Source organism: Orbicella faveolata, unplaced genomic scaffold, assembly GCF_042242905.1.
Source record: "Orbicella faveolata isolate gen_17 unplaced genomic scaffold, um_ofav_v1 contig_24, whole genome shotgun sequence".
In the NCBI taxonomy this organism is placed as follows: Eukaryota; Metazoa; Cnidaria; class Anthozoa; order Scleractinia; family Merulinidae; genus Orbicella; species Orbicella faveolata.
In genome coordinates, this window is record NW_028301552.1 from 32,913,922 (window position 1) to 32,927,151 (window position 13,230).

At 37.2% G+C, this 13,230-nt stretch overlaps 1 protein-coding gene across 1 annotated transcript; it reads left to right on the forward strand.

Moving 5' to 3' along the window:
• The first annotated feature begins 4,059 nt into the window (after positions 1-4,059).
• LOC110056264 (uncharacterized) lies at positions 4,060-8,142 on the forward strand. Its single transcript, XM_020762724.2, has 2 exons — positions 4,060-6,305; positions 6,651-8,142. Exon 1 carries the CDS (start codon positions 5,211-5,213, stop codon positions 6,270-6,272), a length of 1,062 nt encoding a protein of 353 aa, XP_020618383.2. The 5' UTR covers positions 4,060-5,210; the 3' UTR covers positions 6,273-6,305; positions 6,651-8,142.
• Positions 8,143-13,230: the final 5,088 nt, after the last annotated feature.

Genomic DNA, 13,230 nt, shown 5'->3' on the forward strand with positions numbered 1-13,230 from the left:
TAGTTCATTTTGTTTTCACTCGAAATACAAATGCAGTTTTCCGAATGAAGAGATAATTATGTGACTGAGTGAAGCAAGTTATATATTTAGGAGCGTGACGCTAAGTAACCACAGTTACAAGATAAAAGTTCAAAAGTCGCTTTTGTCGCTTTAGTCTAATGTCTGTCAAGCAATTTTCGCCGCTCTATTGTTAACCCCAATTTCTTGCTAAAACCACTTTCACAGGCGTAGAAACACTTTACACGAATTCTCGCTTGGCTTTTATTGACGGAATTGTGATTACATGGATGTTTCACACCCGCGTTAAGTGCAATAACAGCTTATTTTTGTCAAGTGAATAAGACTCAGTAAGGTTGTTTCAATCATTTGAGGAACAAATCCTACAATGTTTTAAAAGTCATTTAGCAAAATATTGTGCCTGACATTTAAGGAAGAACTAAAAGCGACTTCTCGAACTCTTAAAATTAATGACGGATCTTTGTTGCTATGTCTGTGTGCTTTTCTTCTTCCTAGTGATATTAATTATTGACACAAAGAACGTTTGGTAAAAATAAATACTAGTATTAAAAGTCTTTGTTTTACTGAATTTCACCTTTATTTTCTTGTTCGCTCATAGCGAGTATTTACATTTCGAAAAAGATCCCATTTGAACGTTTAGAGTAACTTATCTTTTTCATTCAGTCTTACTTGGCTTAATAAATAAAACTGCGTACCATTCTCTTAACTTAACACTGTGTTAGTCTTATTCTCGGACTTCAGGACGACTTCTTGCACGGTGAAAATCTTTTAAAAATTATGCAATGATTTCACAACTGTAACAATAAAGGCAAATTTGTATATCACATTTGATTCATAATATTATTTCGCTGAAGCAAAATTCCAAGAACAATTTTTTCCGCAAACTGCTGGTACTTTTAAATTAACTCCCACTTCATTGAAGAAGTGTGCAGCCGTTTATTTCTAAAGATTTAAAATTGTGTCCTCTTCAGTTAACAATTTCCTTTTTTCCGATCCCTCTGTCAGCTGTCTGATGAATATTCCATGACCCGTGTCTTAGCAACCCTGAATGTTCACGGGTTTATATACAAAACCTTTTCACTGTAGGAGATATTTTGGGATCTCTAACTGTTCAGTTTCCACTGTATCGCTCGCATCTGTTTTGAGTTTTTGTTGTGTAGTTTTTCCTAGCTTACATTCTTTACGCTTTGTTGAAGTCCGTTTAGTATTTCGTCCTGTCATATCCAGTTTGCTTTCTTCCTCTTTCTCTTTCTGTTTCAAACGTTGCTTTTTCGCTTCAGATATGGACTTCCTTCGCCAGTCAGAGGTGCGTTTCGTTTGAGGCTCCATAATTTGATGTAGCAATCTCCTTTTTCGAACCTCTAACTCCCACAACGATTTGCTAAGCCGGTTTCTCTCATTGCAAAGCTTCATAGAGTACGACATGCGAATATCTTCCAGACTTCGGTCGAGCACCAAGTTACGCTCCCGCTGTCGCTCGTAGTAACCGCGGACATGTTCCAGTTGTTTGGCGGGATTACTCCATAAAATGGCGGGAAGAAAACTGTCCTCTTCGGTGATCGGCGCAGCGTACATTTTCAATTCTTCCTCAACAACAAGCTTGCACTTATGCGGCTAATCCACGCCATCCGCTTTGTTGAAGCACCTCTCTACTGTTTTCCGTAATATCTAGTTTACATAAGTAGGTTCAACTGCCGCAGCTGTCGGCGGCTTTCAATAGAATGGCGCTGTTTGCGCATTAGAGTTTTGACAGCTATTAAAACAAAAAGACTGACAGTATTTCTACGTCACTGATACGATCTTGGAGTGGGTAAATATGCCTGATCGCTGCTATTTGCCCCCAGATAGGTTTACAGATTAGCAAAACCCGCACGAACTTTTTTTCTTTTTTCAGTTTGCAAAAAGATACGTTTATAAGCGGTGGTTGTGAGCTCTACTCGAAAATTAAGGTTATTCAACAATTTATTGTTAAGTCAGCATTAGCAACCCAACTTGGCTGCCAAACATATTTTAAATTTGGAACTCATTATTAATTAATAAGTTAAGGACTCGTTTCTGCAGCGGATATCTTTTCCACAAGTAATTTGCTAAGTGTGTTTACAGTGCAAGAGCACAATATCTGCTGCAAAATACAAATTCATTTTTGTGGTTTGAAATGATTTGCCGATATTTCTAGGCCAAAGTTGTGGTTAACGGTGTTCTTGACTTCTTCGGCAACAAACTAATTTTGTCATATAAATTAGAACAGCTTTCTTTGTCGTTGTAATTTGCAAAACAAATTCAATATTTAAAATTGAAAGGCACCCGAAGCTTGTTTGAATATGGTAGTGATGCTACAAACAGGACTTGTAAACGAAACAGTGGCATTTGAATACAATACATACGTCTTTTTGCTGTAAATCTTTTACGATTCGATATAGAAAAAAAACGATCGACTGTTTCGTTTTCTTGAGAGTTTTTTTGCTTTTAATCAGTAAAATCTCACTTCGATGGTAGAAACCTGGGGGAACTTAATATTCATGAACAACGGCAGTGACGGGAAATTAACCTTGTGTTAAACAAAGCTTTAGAGAAATTTAAGTGGAGCTTCTCAAATCCAAAAGCCTCGCCGATAACTCCACTCATTATCGATGCATTTTTCACAAGTCGTTATTAACGACCGTCGAGTACAAGAGGCTCTAATTCATTTGCAAATACTTTTAAAAAATATTAACTTTTTCTCCATCATCACCTCCCTAACCTTCCATGCCTTCTACTCCCCCTCTCCACCCTACTCAGTCTTTTTCTTTTCACGTACCTACTCACCCATTAACAAATTGACATCAGTTTTTAATGCGTGTATCTTTTTATTGATCATGAATTTTGTCATAACATTGTCAAAGTAGTCTGCGGATCCACTCTGCTATCGGCTATCGCCTCCGCAGACTACTTTGACAATGTTATGACGAAATTCATGACCAAAAACAGAACAGACGCATGAAAAACTGACTTCAATTTGTTTTTTTACGATAACAAATTGTCAAATTGTCCGCTCTCGCTCGTTGACGCATCGCAAAATTATAAATTCATGTGTCTGTCCGCTTATTGACAATGAAAATTAGCCACTGAGCGCGCGAAAATTTCTGCAGTTATCGTAAAATGTTCTTTCGACAACCCTTGAGAGGGGAGAAAACAAGGCTAATTTGAAAACCTCAAGCCTCTAAGGACAGCTTTAGTTTTCGTTTGTCTAAATGGAGCTTATTGAAAGCAACTTGCTAAAAAGAATATACAAAATGTTACGAGTAGTTGCGAGCGCAAGTTTCCTGGGTTCTAATTCAGTTTTAAGCTTATAGGTTGGGGGATCGTGTAAAAGAGCCTTTTTTCGGTTTCCTCTATTCAATCTGGCTGATAATCTGTTCTCTTCACTTGAACAGTGGACACCGTATTGAATGAGGTTACACAACCTCGTTCTCAGGGAGTTTGGTAGGGAGAATTCACTTATTGACATGAGCAAAAATAACGGAGTCAAAGCAAGGTAAACGCAATGAAATCGTTTCTGAGATTCGCACCCGTCCACTGATGAATTTTGATGTTGTTGTCGTATAACGCCTCCAACTGGCTCCGTATCAACAAAACACTGATAGATGAAGAGCATTCCCAGTAGCAAAACATGATAAAACGCCAGGCATAAGTAATCAGGAAATAGACTTAACAATAACTCAAGAGTTAAATCATTAATTAGTGCAAATGACTATTATTAAATCACCGAAAGAAACATCGTGCAGCCGCCGACTTCGTTTATAGTGCGTGATGGATAATTTCCGTGTCCCGCTTAAGCATATTTCGAACAGTTTCGTTAATCTCTTTCTATCACCTTCATTATTTTTAGGGGTAACCTGTTGTTTGTGTGGCTACACTGAACTTCGCTTTTGATGGAAAACAAAAAGATCAAGGAAATGGAGTGACATTTACTTGACCCTGTTGCAGACATTTCGAGTGCCTACTTTGTGAAATATTTTTAATGAGTGTTCTACAGTTCTGCCGTGTCTTTCAGTGGTGTTATTTGGGGCTTAAAATACTAGTTTAAACTTTCATACAGTAGGATTATCGGCACAATGAGCGATGACGTCAAAGCTGTAGGGCTCCTTTACTCTTGCTGGCAAAATCGATAATTACACCTTTGCGAAATCACTAGGGAGCTAACAAACCTAAATTACAGCCACTTAACGCAAACTATGACCACAACTGAAAACGCAAATGGATTCCGGACCCGGCCAAAACATTTACAGACCTACAAACAAACGCGGCTCAAAGGTTTGAAACCAGTGTGCACGATTAAAGCAATTTATGGCTTGTTCAGTAAGGTCTTCCAATGTGCGAAGTATCGACGACTTCACCCTTATTTGTGTATGTGTACAAGAAAACAAAGGCTTTTCTTAAAGTGTATACATTTCTGAAGGTTGAATTAAAAGACCTAATTACTTGCTTACTCTGCTAAGCGCTTGGATGTCACTAAACTAACCAATTTAGTTGAATTCAAAAACTGGAGAAACAAGAACACCGTACCAAGGAGTTTTGAAAAAACATCCTTTGAATATTTACTGTCGTGAGAATATAGCGTCGATCTGGATAAACTTTTTCTTTTTTAGGTAAACACATAGGATAATTAGTTTGCATTCATAACTGATCATTATCCGAAATGGAGATGAATATTTATTAGTCATTTGTTGATCGCTTCGGGCCAATGACTGCCAGGCTGTTGGTTGTATTTGTTAGCTACGGACACAAAAGCACAAACATTGAACGACATGGTGGAAAATTACTGAAATGATAGAGCTAGTTTTCTAGTTATGTTATCGCAACAGATTGTGTGTTGCTTATTGGTATAATCTTCTGTGAATTGCGTTCCTTCGACTCTTCAAGCATTTCGGGACCGTTTGGATTTTGGGACCGTTCGCAGTCACAAAGAAATCTTGCATTCATCAGACAACCGAAGTTAAGCCGTGTGGCGAGAAACGAAATCAAGTTTATTGAATAACAGGAGTGTCTAACGACAACTTGAAGTTTCATTACAACTTCATAAATACATCTTTGTCGTTTTTCCAAGAGTGACGATCGCTGAATCCATGCGAGAGACATCTTATGCGCCGATGGAGTATTGTTTGAGTTCGCGGATTTATGAGTGAACACGGATTTCGAGTGCAAATTTTACTATGACTACTTCAAAGGAGGGGAGACCCGACAGTCCAGGCCGGGATGATTTTACAGAGAATGTCCCTCGTGCTAAGCGCGACCTGGTTTTGCGTTTTGTCAAAGATCAAGAGGCGCTACAAACTTCCCAAGTGGATTTGAAAATAGTTGACGACGAGACCATAGACTTAATAGATTCAGCTTTGGTCGTCAAGGGAGAAGACGGCAAAATAACAAACTCAGACGGCCACAATATTGACCGTGAACAAACTTCCCAAGGACCTTTATCCAGAGAAATATCTTCGTTAAATTTGGACGCTGGTAAAGCGAATAACCCACCAGGTGGAATAATCGTGCCTCGGCCGCCTTCGGGACGCCCTCGTACGAGAAGTTCCAGTAGCCGAAAGCGATCGGTTTCAAGCCTCATAAAGCGCCAACGTTCAAAAGATGACTCTGTTGAAAAAAATCCTTCACAGGATGAAAAAAATGAATGTTCTTACTCTCGTGATTTGCTTGCGCAGGAAACTCCAGAAACGACAGAATTAAATTCGCCCTTTAACGCCGATGAAGATGGTTCAGGAGATAACTTAAACGCTTCCTGGCCTCAGGAATTTCTGTCCAGAAAATTCTTTATCCCTCTTCAAAATCATTCGCTGTTCGCCAGTAGAGAAGCTTCGTATTACTACAACGCTCCTGTGGAAAACTTTTCGGGAATCGATAACCACTCGGAAGCTCTCCGACCACGGTCGAGCCAAAGTTTCCAGCGTGTACGACCAGCCGAAATTCTTTCCGCGAGAATATCGTCCGCTAGCGAATGCGACAGGATCACTTGCAACGCCGCTTCGCTTACCAACCCTCCATCGTACTCTAGGAAATTGGGTAAAGGCTCCAGGCGGAGAACTTATATCAATTTTAACAGACTGGACGCTCAGTTAGCCCTGGAGGGACCGCTAGAACTCGAGCAAGTACATCCGTCTGATATACCACTCTACAGAAGTAGCTCGGCAGCGTCATCAAGCGCGCCATACACTTTGGTACATGTGCCGCCAATTGGACGCGAAGGCCCAGCGCCTTCGAGCAGTTGATTTAAACTGACAAAAACGTTCACTACAAAGCAGGTAAGAGAGAGAACGTCCCCTGTAGTTAAGCTCTGTTCTAGTTCTATACCATGTTAAGACGAATTTGCCTTGATGATAAAAGTGTGTCAGTGACGTAATAATCGTTACATGGTAAACTCTCTCTAACTCAAGTTTTCACTGGCGGTTTGCGCACATTTTTGAACGGATTTCCCCTGATGGACAATTCTTGATGACTTTTATTACAAAAATCTTCTCTATCAAGAAGCATTTTAAATCCTAACTGTCACAGATACTTTGTTTGCAAAAAATCTAGTTGACGAGAAATACCAATGTGCTCTTTAATGAGCCAGGTTTTAACTTTATTTCTCTCATTTTGTTTCCCAGGATCTTTAAAGTGTGGAAACATTTGTCCATCCTGGTAGAGGAAACTTCAGCTTAAGTATTATCTAATCATAGAAATGTGGGAATGTTTGAATGTCAAGCTTCATCACAACTGACAGGAGTCTTACCACAAGGCTGGCCATTTGACTTTTTATCATAAACCTAGTTTATCTTGGGAGCTCTTTGACCTTTGTCCTTCTTTGCGATTTTTATGAAGCTATAGATCAAACTTAGATCATACTGAGGAAATCTAAGAAATTAAGATTGCGTGGTTTGCAAAACAGAGCCAAGTTGATCATATCAGTATGAGCCTGAGAAGTGATCACGTCACATTTTAAGTTTTAAATTTTGAGTACAGTTCGTGCCGTATGTACTGTCTTTAAGTTTCTTTTTTCACTTCAAGTTATCTCAAGGTGAAACTCGGTTTTTGCTGGATTAGCGATAATCGACGCCCAAACAACATGGCTCTGTATTTGACAACAGTAAACGATTCATCCAGGAAGTCAGGATGAATAGCGATCGACTGCAGATAAAGACAAACTTTCAAACACGAGGCTTGTGATTTTCACCATTATAGACGATCATTTATCGAAATGTAGCCAACATCTTGCTTTTTGAGGTGAAGTTTGCTTAGCTCATAATTATAAAGATTATTGCAGTTAATATGCTAAGACTTGAGCAGAAACTCTGGTTACATTGCTCCCAAGAAACAGATGAGAATCGTTTAACTTATATATTGATAGGACTAAAACTTTCTCACTACCGTTTTGAAGTACATTATCATTTAACCTAATATTTCGAATTGGACTCGATCCGAAACCAGTGCACGAACAGGCCAAAAGTTCTATAATAGAAAACTTTAGCCAAAGAGCAGCACGTTTGATAGTTAACGCGTTCACTCTAAGTGCATCTCGCAATGGCCACGTAACGCGCGTGCAAAATAGCGATGCGCGCCTGACGCGAAGGGCCTTTGCATGTATTTAGATTTCAACTAATGAAGCGAAAACATTAAAGGTGCCCATTTTATAAAAGCGTAGCATTATTCACAGAGACATGAAATGCTCATTTTCTATCCATGACTTTCAAGTTTTTAATGTTTCACAACAAGGAAATGGTTGATATAATTTCACAAAAGTTTGATACTGACGCTTAACGATATTTTTATATGGGTATCTTTGTGTAACACTGGTATACACGATGGACGCATTCTGGTTTTACAGAAACACAAGAAACCTTAAATAATACAGTAAAAATAGACAAGTGTTTGACATGCGAGTATATACAAGTTACGTCCTTAGTGTTGTAAATAGTATAAAGCGATTACATTGGTCAGAATTGCGTGTTAGTTCTCAACCACAGATGTATGTAAAGTTGGTCGGAATTTCCATCCTGTTCCATACAAGAATATTCGGGTTCAGGATGGCGGCACAACTAAATTTTAATTTTTAATATATAGCGAATACAAATCTGTAAGATTAAAAGAAATTTAAAAACTGTGCTGGCTAACTGATGTGTTGTTAGTTTTAGCCGGTCAGTTTTACAGAGCCTTTATTAATTTTCCTCAGCTTTGTTTCTCTCTTTCTGATAAATCAGTGAGATCAAGATGGTCTCTTGTGAGCTTCACAATATCAACTGCTGATATTGTTGACCGCAGAAGCCTCGTTTCTAGGAGTCGTACCTGCAAACGAGGTTCAATATGATGGACACTTCATTGGTTTTTTTTTATGCCTGTAGCCCTAATTCCTCATTTTTTTCTAGAAAAAAAAAAAAACTCTTCATTTTTAAAATAAATGCTTGTGTCGGTGCAGGTCAACAAGGGTCACCAGACGTGAAAGAGATTCTATTTGCAATTCACTTTTCACGATGTCCTATGTATTCTAAAAAAACAAAGTTAACAGCTATGCGAGTGAATGAAGGATTGAATTTCCTGGATTGTTTTCTTTGCTGTTTCATAAATCAAGCGTGTTCGTTTTGTTTTGCAAATATATATCGACTATGTAGCTAAAGGAAATTTCCAACAAATGTCTGATTTGAATTTGTATAAACTTAGTTGTGTTGCTCTCCTATTTTTCACAAACATCCTTGTAAAGTTGTACAAGCCATAGCATTACTTCAGTTTTGCATATTTATAAAACAATCCTGGATCAGTTTCAGTTTTAGTTTTTTATTATTGCACACTATTTACAGAAAAACAACTTAACGTAAGATGGTTTACAATGATATAGGAAAAATAAATACAGATAGAAATAAACTAGAAGAAACAATATTTAACTGTGTACAGTGACCAAAGTAGCCATGAGCTTTCGAGTTGGTCGCTGTCATGCAGATGTAAGTTGGCGTTGGCCGCATGCTAAGTTAATTTAAATTGATATTTACATTAAAGACGATATTATTATCATAAGAGAAGAGAGACATACATAAATGCCAGCTAAAATAAAGGAAAACAGTGACCTGAATATTGTACAACAGTATCTTACATAGCTAACAGGTAAACTATGGTCAGTTTTGAGTGGTCAATAAGAATCTGTTATACCGCTTTTTGAAGAGCATGCATGTATAGAAAACGTTTAAGTTCAGGTGGGACAGATTCCCAGATTTTTATTGCGGAGAATTGAAATGTAGATACACCATAATTGGTGCGTACTGATGGCTTAAAGAAGTTTTGATTTGCACCATACCTGGTATTATATGGGTGAATCTCTGATGCAGATGTGAGAATATTCAGTAGTACAGCTGGGGTGTTACTTTTATCATTCTTAAGTTTATGCGTAAAAAGCGATACTTTTAGTCTGTGAATATTTTCAAATTTCAAAATTCCATGAAGATTATAATATGGGTTGACATGTTCTCTGCCATGAGCAAAGAACATGCTTCGTATACATTTATTCTGCTTAGTGCAGATTTTATTTAATCTAGTTTTGTAAGCAGCACCCCAGCTGGCAAGACTATAGTTTAAGTATGGTTAAGCAAGGGTATAATATAACTGTTTGAGCATATGAAAATCACGATAGTGTCTTAGCTTATTAATTATACCTACATTCTTTGCTAATTTATCATTTACATGTTGAATTTGGGGTTCCCACTCTAGATGCTCACCAAGGTATATACCTAAATACTTAATACAGCTTTTGCATTCGATATTGTGGATATTAAAATGTATTGTTTTCTTTGATGATGTTATTAGCATATAATTAGTTTTCTTAAAATTTACAGATAATTTATTAATAGCACAGGATGTTTTAAAAGAACAGACAAAAACAAAAGTGGACCTAATTAAAGCAATTCCAATAGTTTCTTTTGCGAATAAACCACCAGTGCTTGTAGCTTATTAATCTGCTGTTTGTTTGTTTGTTTCATTTTAAAATGCAAACTATATAGAGAGTGTATAGAGACGATTTTTGCAGATATTATTTAATAAATAATAATAATAATAGTAATAAATTAAAATTCTAAGAGTAGGCCTCTAATCATCTAGCGGTTGTTTTCGGGAGGTCCTCTGAAAAATAAAAGTCTAAAAATTGTTCACATTAAATGTTTAAAATACAGAAGTAATAAAAACTAAAAAAATCTTCAAATCTTGTCGGAGTAAAGGAAATTCTTAGAGGCTGCTGTTAAACGGAAAGCATTTCAAAAATACATCTCGCTTGTCAAGTTTTCTAGATAATTCTTTTAGTGACGATCTTGTGTGAAGGAAAGAAGTTGTCCCGCAGATAACTGATTTATTAGAGTGCCAAATAACTATTCTTTGAAAACAAAAGTAATTAATATCTTTTCAGACGTAACGTTTGTGTTTTCAAAACCATTCTTACATTCCAGATTGGAAGGGGATGAAACTAGTCGGGTATTTCTATCAAGGTGTAAAGGGTCTTGATAATTCATATTGTAAATAATTTTAATGAAATTTTTGATACAGCTCCTATACAAAGTTTACACAACTACGCAAGATACCTTATTCAAATTCAGTGAGAGCCAGACGTCGCAAACGTAGTACCTAAACCCAACAGAATGTAATGTCTTGGACTTGCCTGAAGTACAATTGTCATCAACCTGCCTCGACTGTTCTACAGATCCCACTACCTGATCAGTCACAGTAAAATGAGAAATCACAAACCACTAGATAGGCTTCAGAAGGTTCGCGCTGACTCGTTTATATTGCCGGCCATAACTCTGTTTAAAATTCACTGCCCTGTGTCAAGTGCCCTCTGTCTCAAAGCAAGTTTTGCCGGCGTTTTGGCAAAATATTTAAAAATATATTGCAAATACTTAACTCGTATTTTTCGGCAACGTAAATATAGCCGACAGTGAGAACTCTAGTTAATCGACCCGGTGGTTTTCATTGTGCAGTAATTGGGTAATTACACGGCCAAGCCTACCCCTGGTTATTTTAATGGAGGAAATTAAAACGTTCTCGAAAGTTTTTTCCGGACGAAAATAGAACACTTGACTGACGCTTTATGATGTAATTCCTTTACATGCCTGTTTTTCAAGTGTTCGCTTGCGTCATACCTGAGAGAGTTTCAGGTTGTTTACAAGAAGAAATTGTTTTGCCCTGCAATGTTAGATTTTTCAGCTTTGTGGCGTTAAGATCTGTTCACAAAGAAATCATATTTCGTACCCTTGACAGTTTTCGTTTCAGTGTTGTGGTATAAACTACGAGTTATGTGGGTGTGTTTTCCGAGCACTGTCTCCAATGCAACTAATATTTGTCATATCAAACCAAATTCCAATATCTATTCCTGTGTTTTACAAATATTAACTGTGGTATATTTGAAAACCCCCTTCATGTTTTTTTAGCTAATATTTAAAGTTCGTTTTCTATTTGTAGGTTATTTTTGTAAGTCCTCAGACAATACAGGCAGAAAAAAGTTCATACCCTCAGTGGTAATGTACCTTTTTCTACCTTGCCGCGCCAGTTTAATATTTTCCCAATAGCGATCAAGCATTTTATCTCTCCTTGTTATATCCAGTGTCAGTATTGACAACTTGAGAAATTGTTTTGATGCACTACTGAATTCTCAAAACTAACATTATACAGAATCTATGGCAATAAGTAAAGAGATTTTAATCGAGCTTTAAGCTTTTCATGTAATATCAGCTGAAGTCAAACACTGGTATGTTATGCTTTTTTAAAGACTGATTTTATTGAATCTCATAAAAGGAAAAAGCGTTATCAGTTGCACGTGAAGCGTTGGTTATAATTATCTGGATTCTGGACAAATAAGCACCCGGTTAAATTTAGAATTAAAATATTTAGGAATACATACATCCATCCATCCATCCATCCATCCATCCATCCATCCATCCATCCATCCATCCATCCATCCATCCATCCATCCATCCATCCATCCATCCATCCATCCATCCATCCATCCATCCATCCATCCATCCATCCATCCATCCATCCATCCATCCATCCATCCATCCATCTAGAAATACACGCATACATACTTTACATACATATATTTTTTTATTTCACGTCCACTTGAAGCTTTTCAGTGAAACATATATATAACAAGATAAAAGGATATGGAATAAAACAGAACACAATAAAATTAGTTCTATGTTCTTAGCTCTAGGAATCGAATCTAGCAAGGAGTCGTTCCAAAATGACAATGGGCCTTTCATTGTATTGCGTGGTCGTCATGAATCTTTGAATATCTACATAACAAAATAAATCCCATGAATTTTACTCTCTGAAATAGCTAGAACCAAAATTTCGTAAACCTTTCCTCAAGACTTGGTTTCGATAGTGATAACTTTCTTCCGTCTCGCGTTGTTATTTTTTCATTCAAAATTGTCCGATGGCTCTGGATTTTCGTTTCTACTCTTTGTATTATGTGTAATTTTTCTTTTAATTTCCAAAGACTGTCGCTGCGTTCTTCGCGTTGTTAATTGCATGGCGTTTGAATCAATTCTTGTTTTGTTTTGCATCAAACTGATGTTATGGTAACCTAAAAGTATTGAAATATTCGACACGACCGTCCGCATCGTTTGCGGCGAGTGGACATGAGAAAAACCGTCATTATTAAAACTTTCTGCTCACTGTTAATGAAACAGTCTCGATTTTCGAATCGTTTTCGAAAACGGTTTCGAAACTAATTTTTTTTTTGCCCGTTTTCGAATTTAAAAATCAAAAGCCAACTGCTGCTACAACTGTATAGTTGATTTTGTTCACCTTTTTTCCATCGAGCCGGATATCGACAATGGCCTTAAGTTAAACATTAATACACAAATAAAAAATTGAAACATATAGACTTATAGACTTATGCTGGGTGTCTGTTATATTTGGATCGTGTTATGTGATTGCTGCCTCTTGCTAAGTTTATTGATAGAACCTCGATCCGATACGCGACTCAAGCTGCTCAAGGAACTTAAAATTTGTTTTCCTCGTGCACACTTCACTGCTGTCGACCTATTTTCTTAGCACTGGACAGCTTTTGAAATATTTTTCACATACTGAAACAACAGATAATTTTCTTCCAACTAATAAATTTTAAATTTGATGTACGACGTTTAGTGGCTCAAACCATTTCAATTATCCTTAAATAAGCTTCGAATTTGACAACGACCCAAAAAGAGCATG

What these genes read in the sequence shown, in the direction of transcription:
- LOC110056264 (XM_020762724.2), top strand. Translation starts at nt 5,211, where the DNA reads ATGACTACTTCAAAGGAGGGGAGACCCGACAGTCCAGGCCGGGATGAT.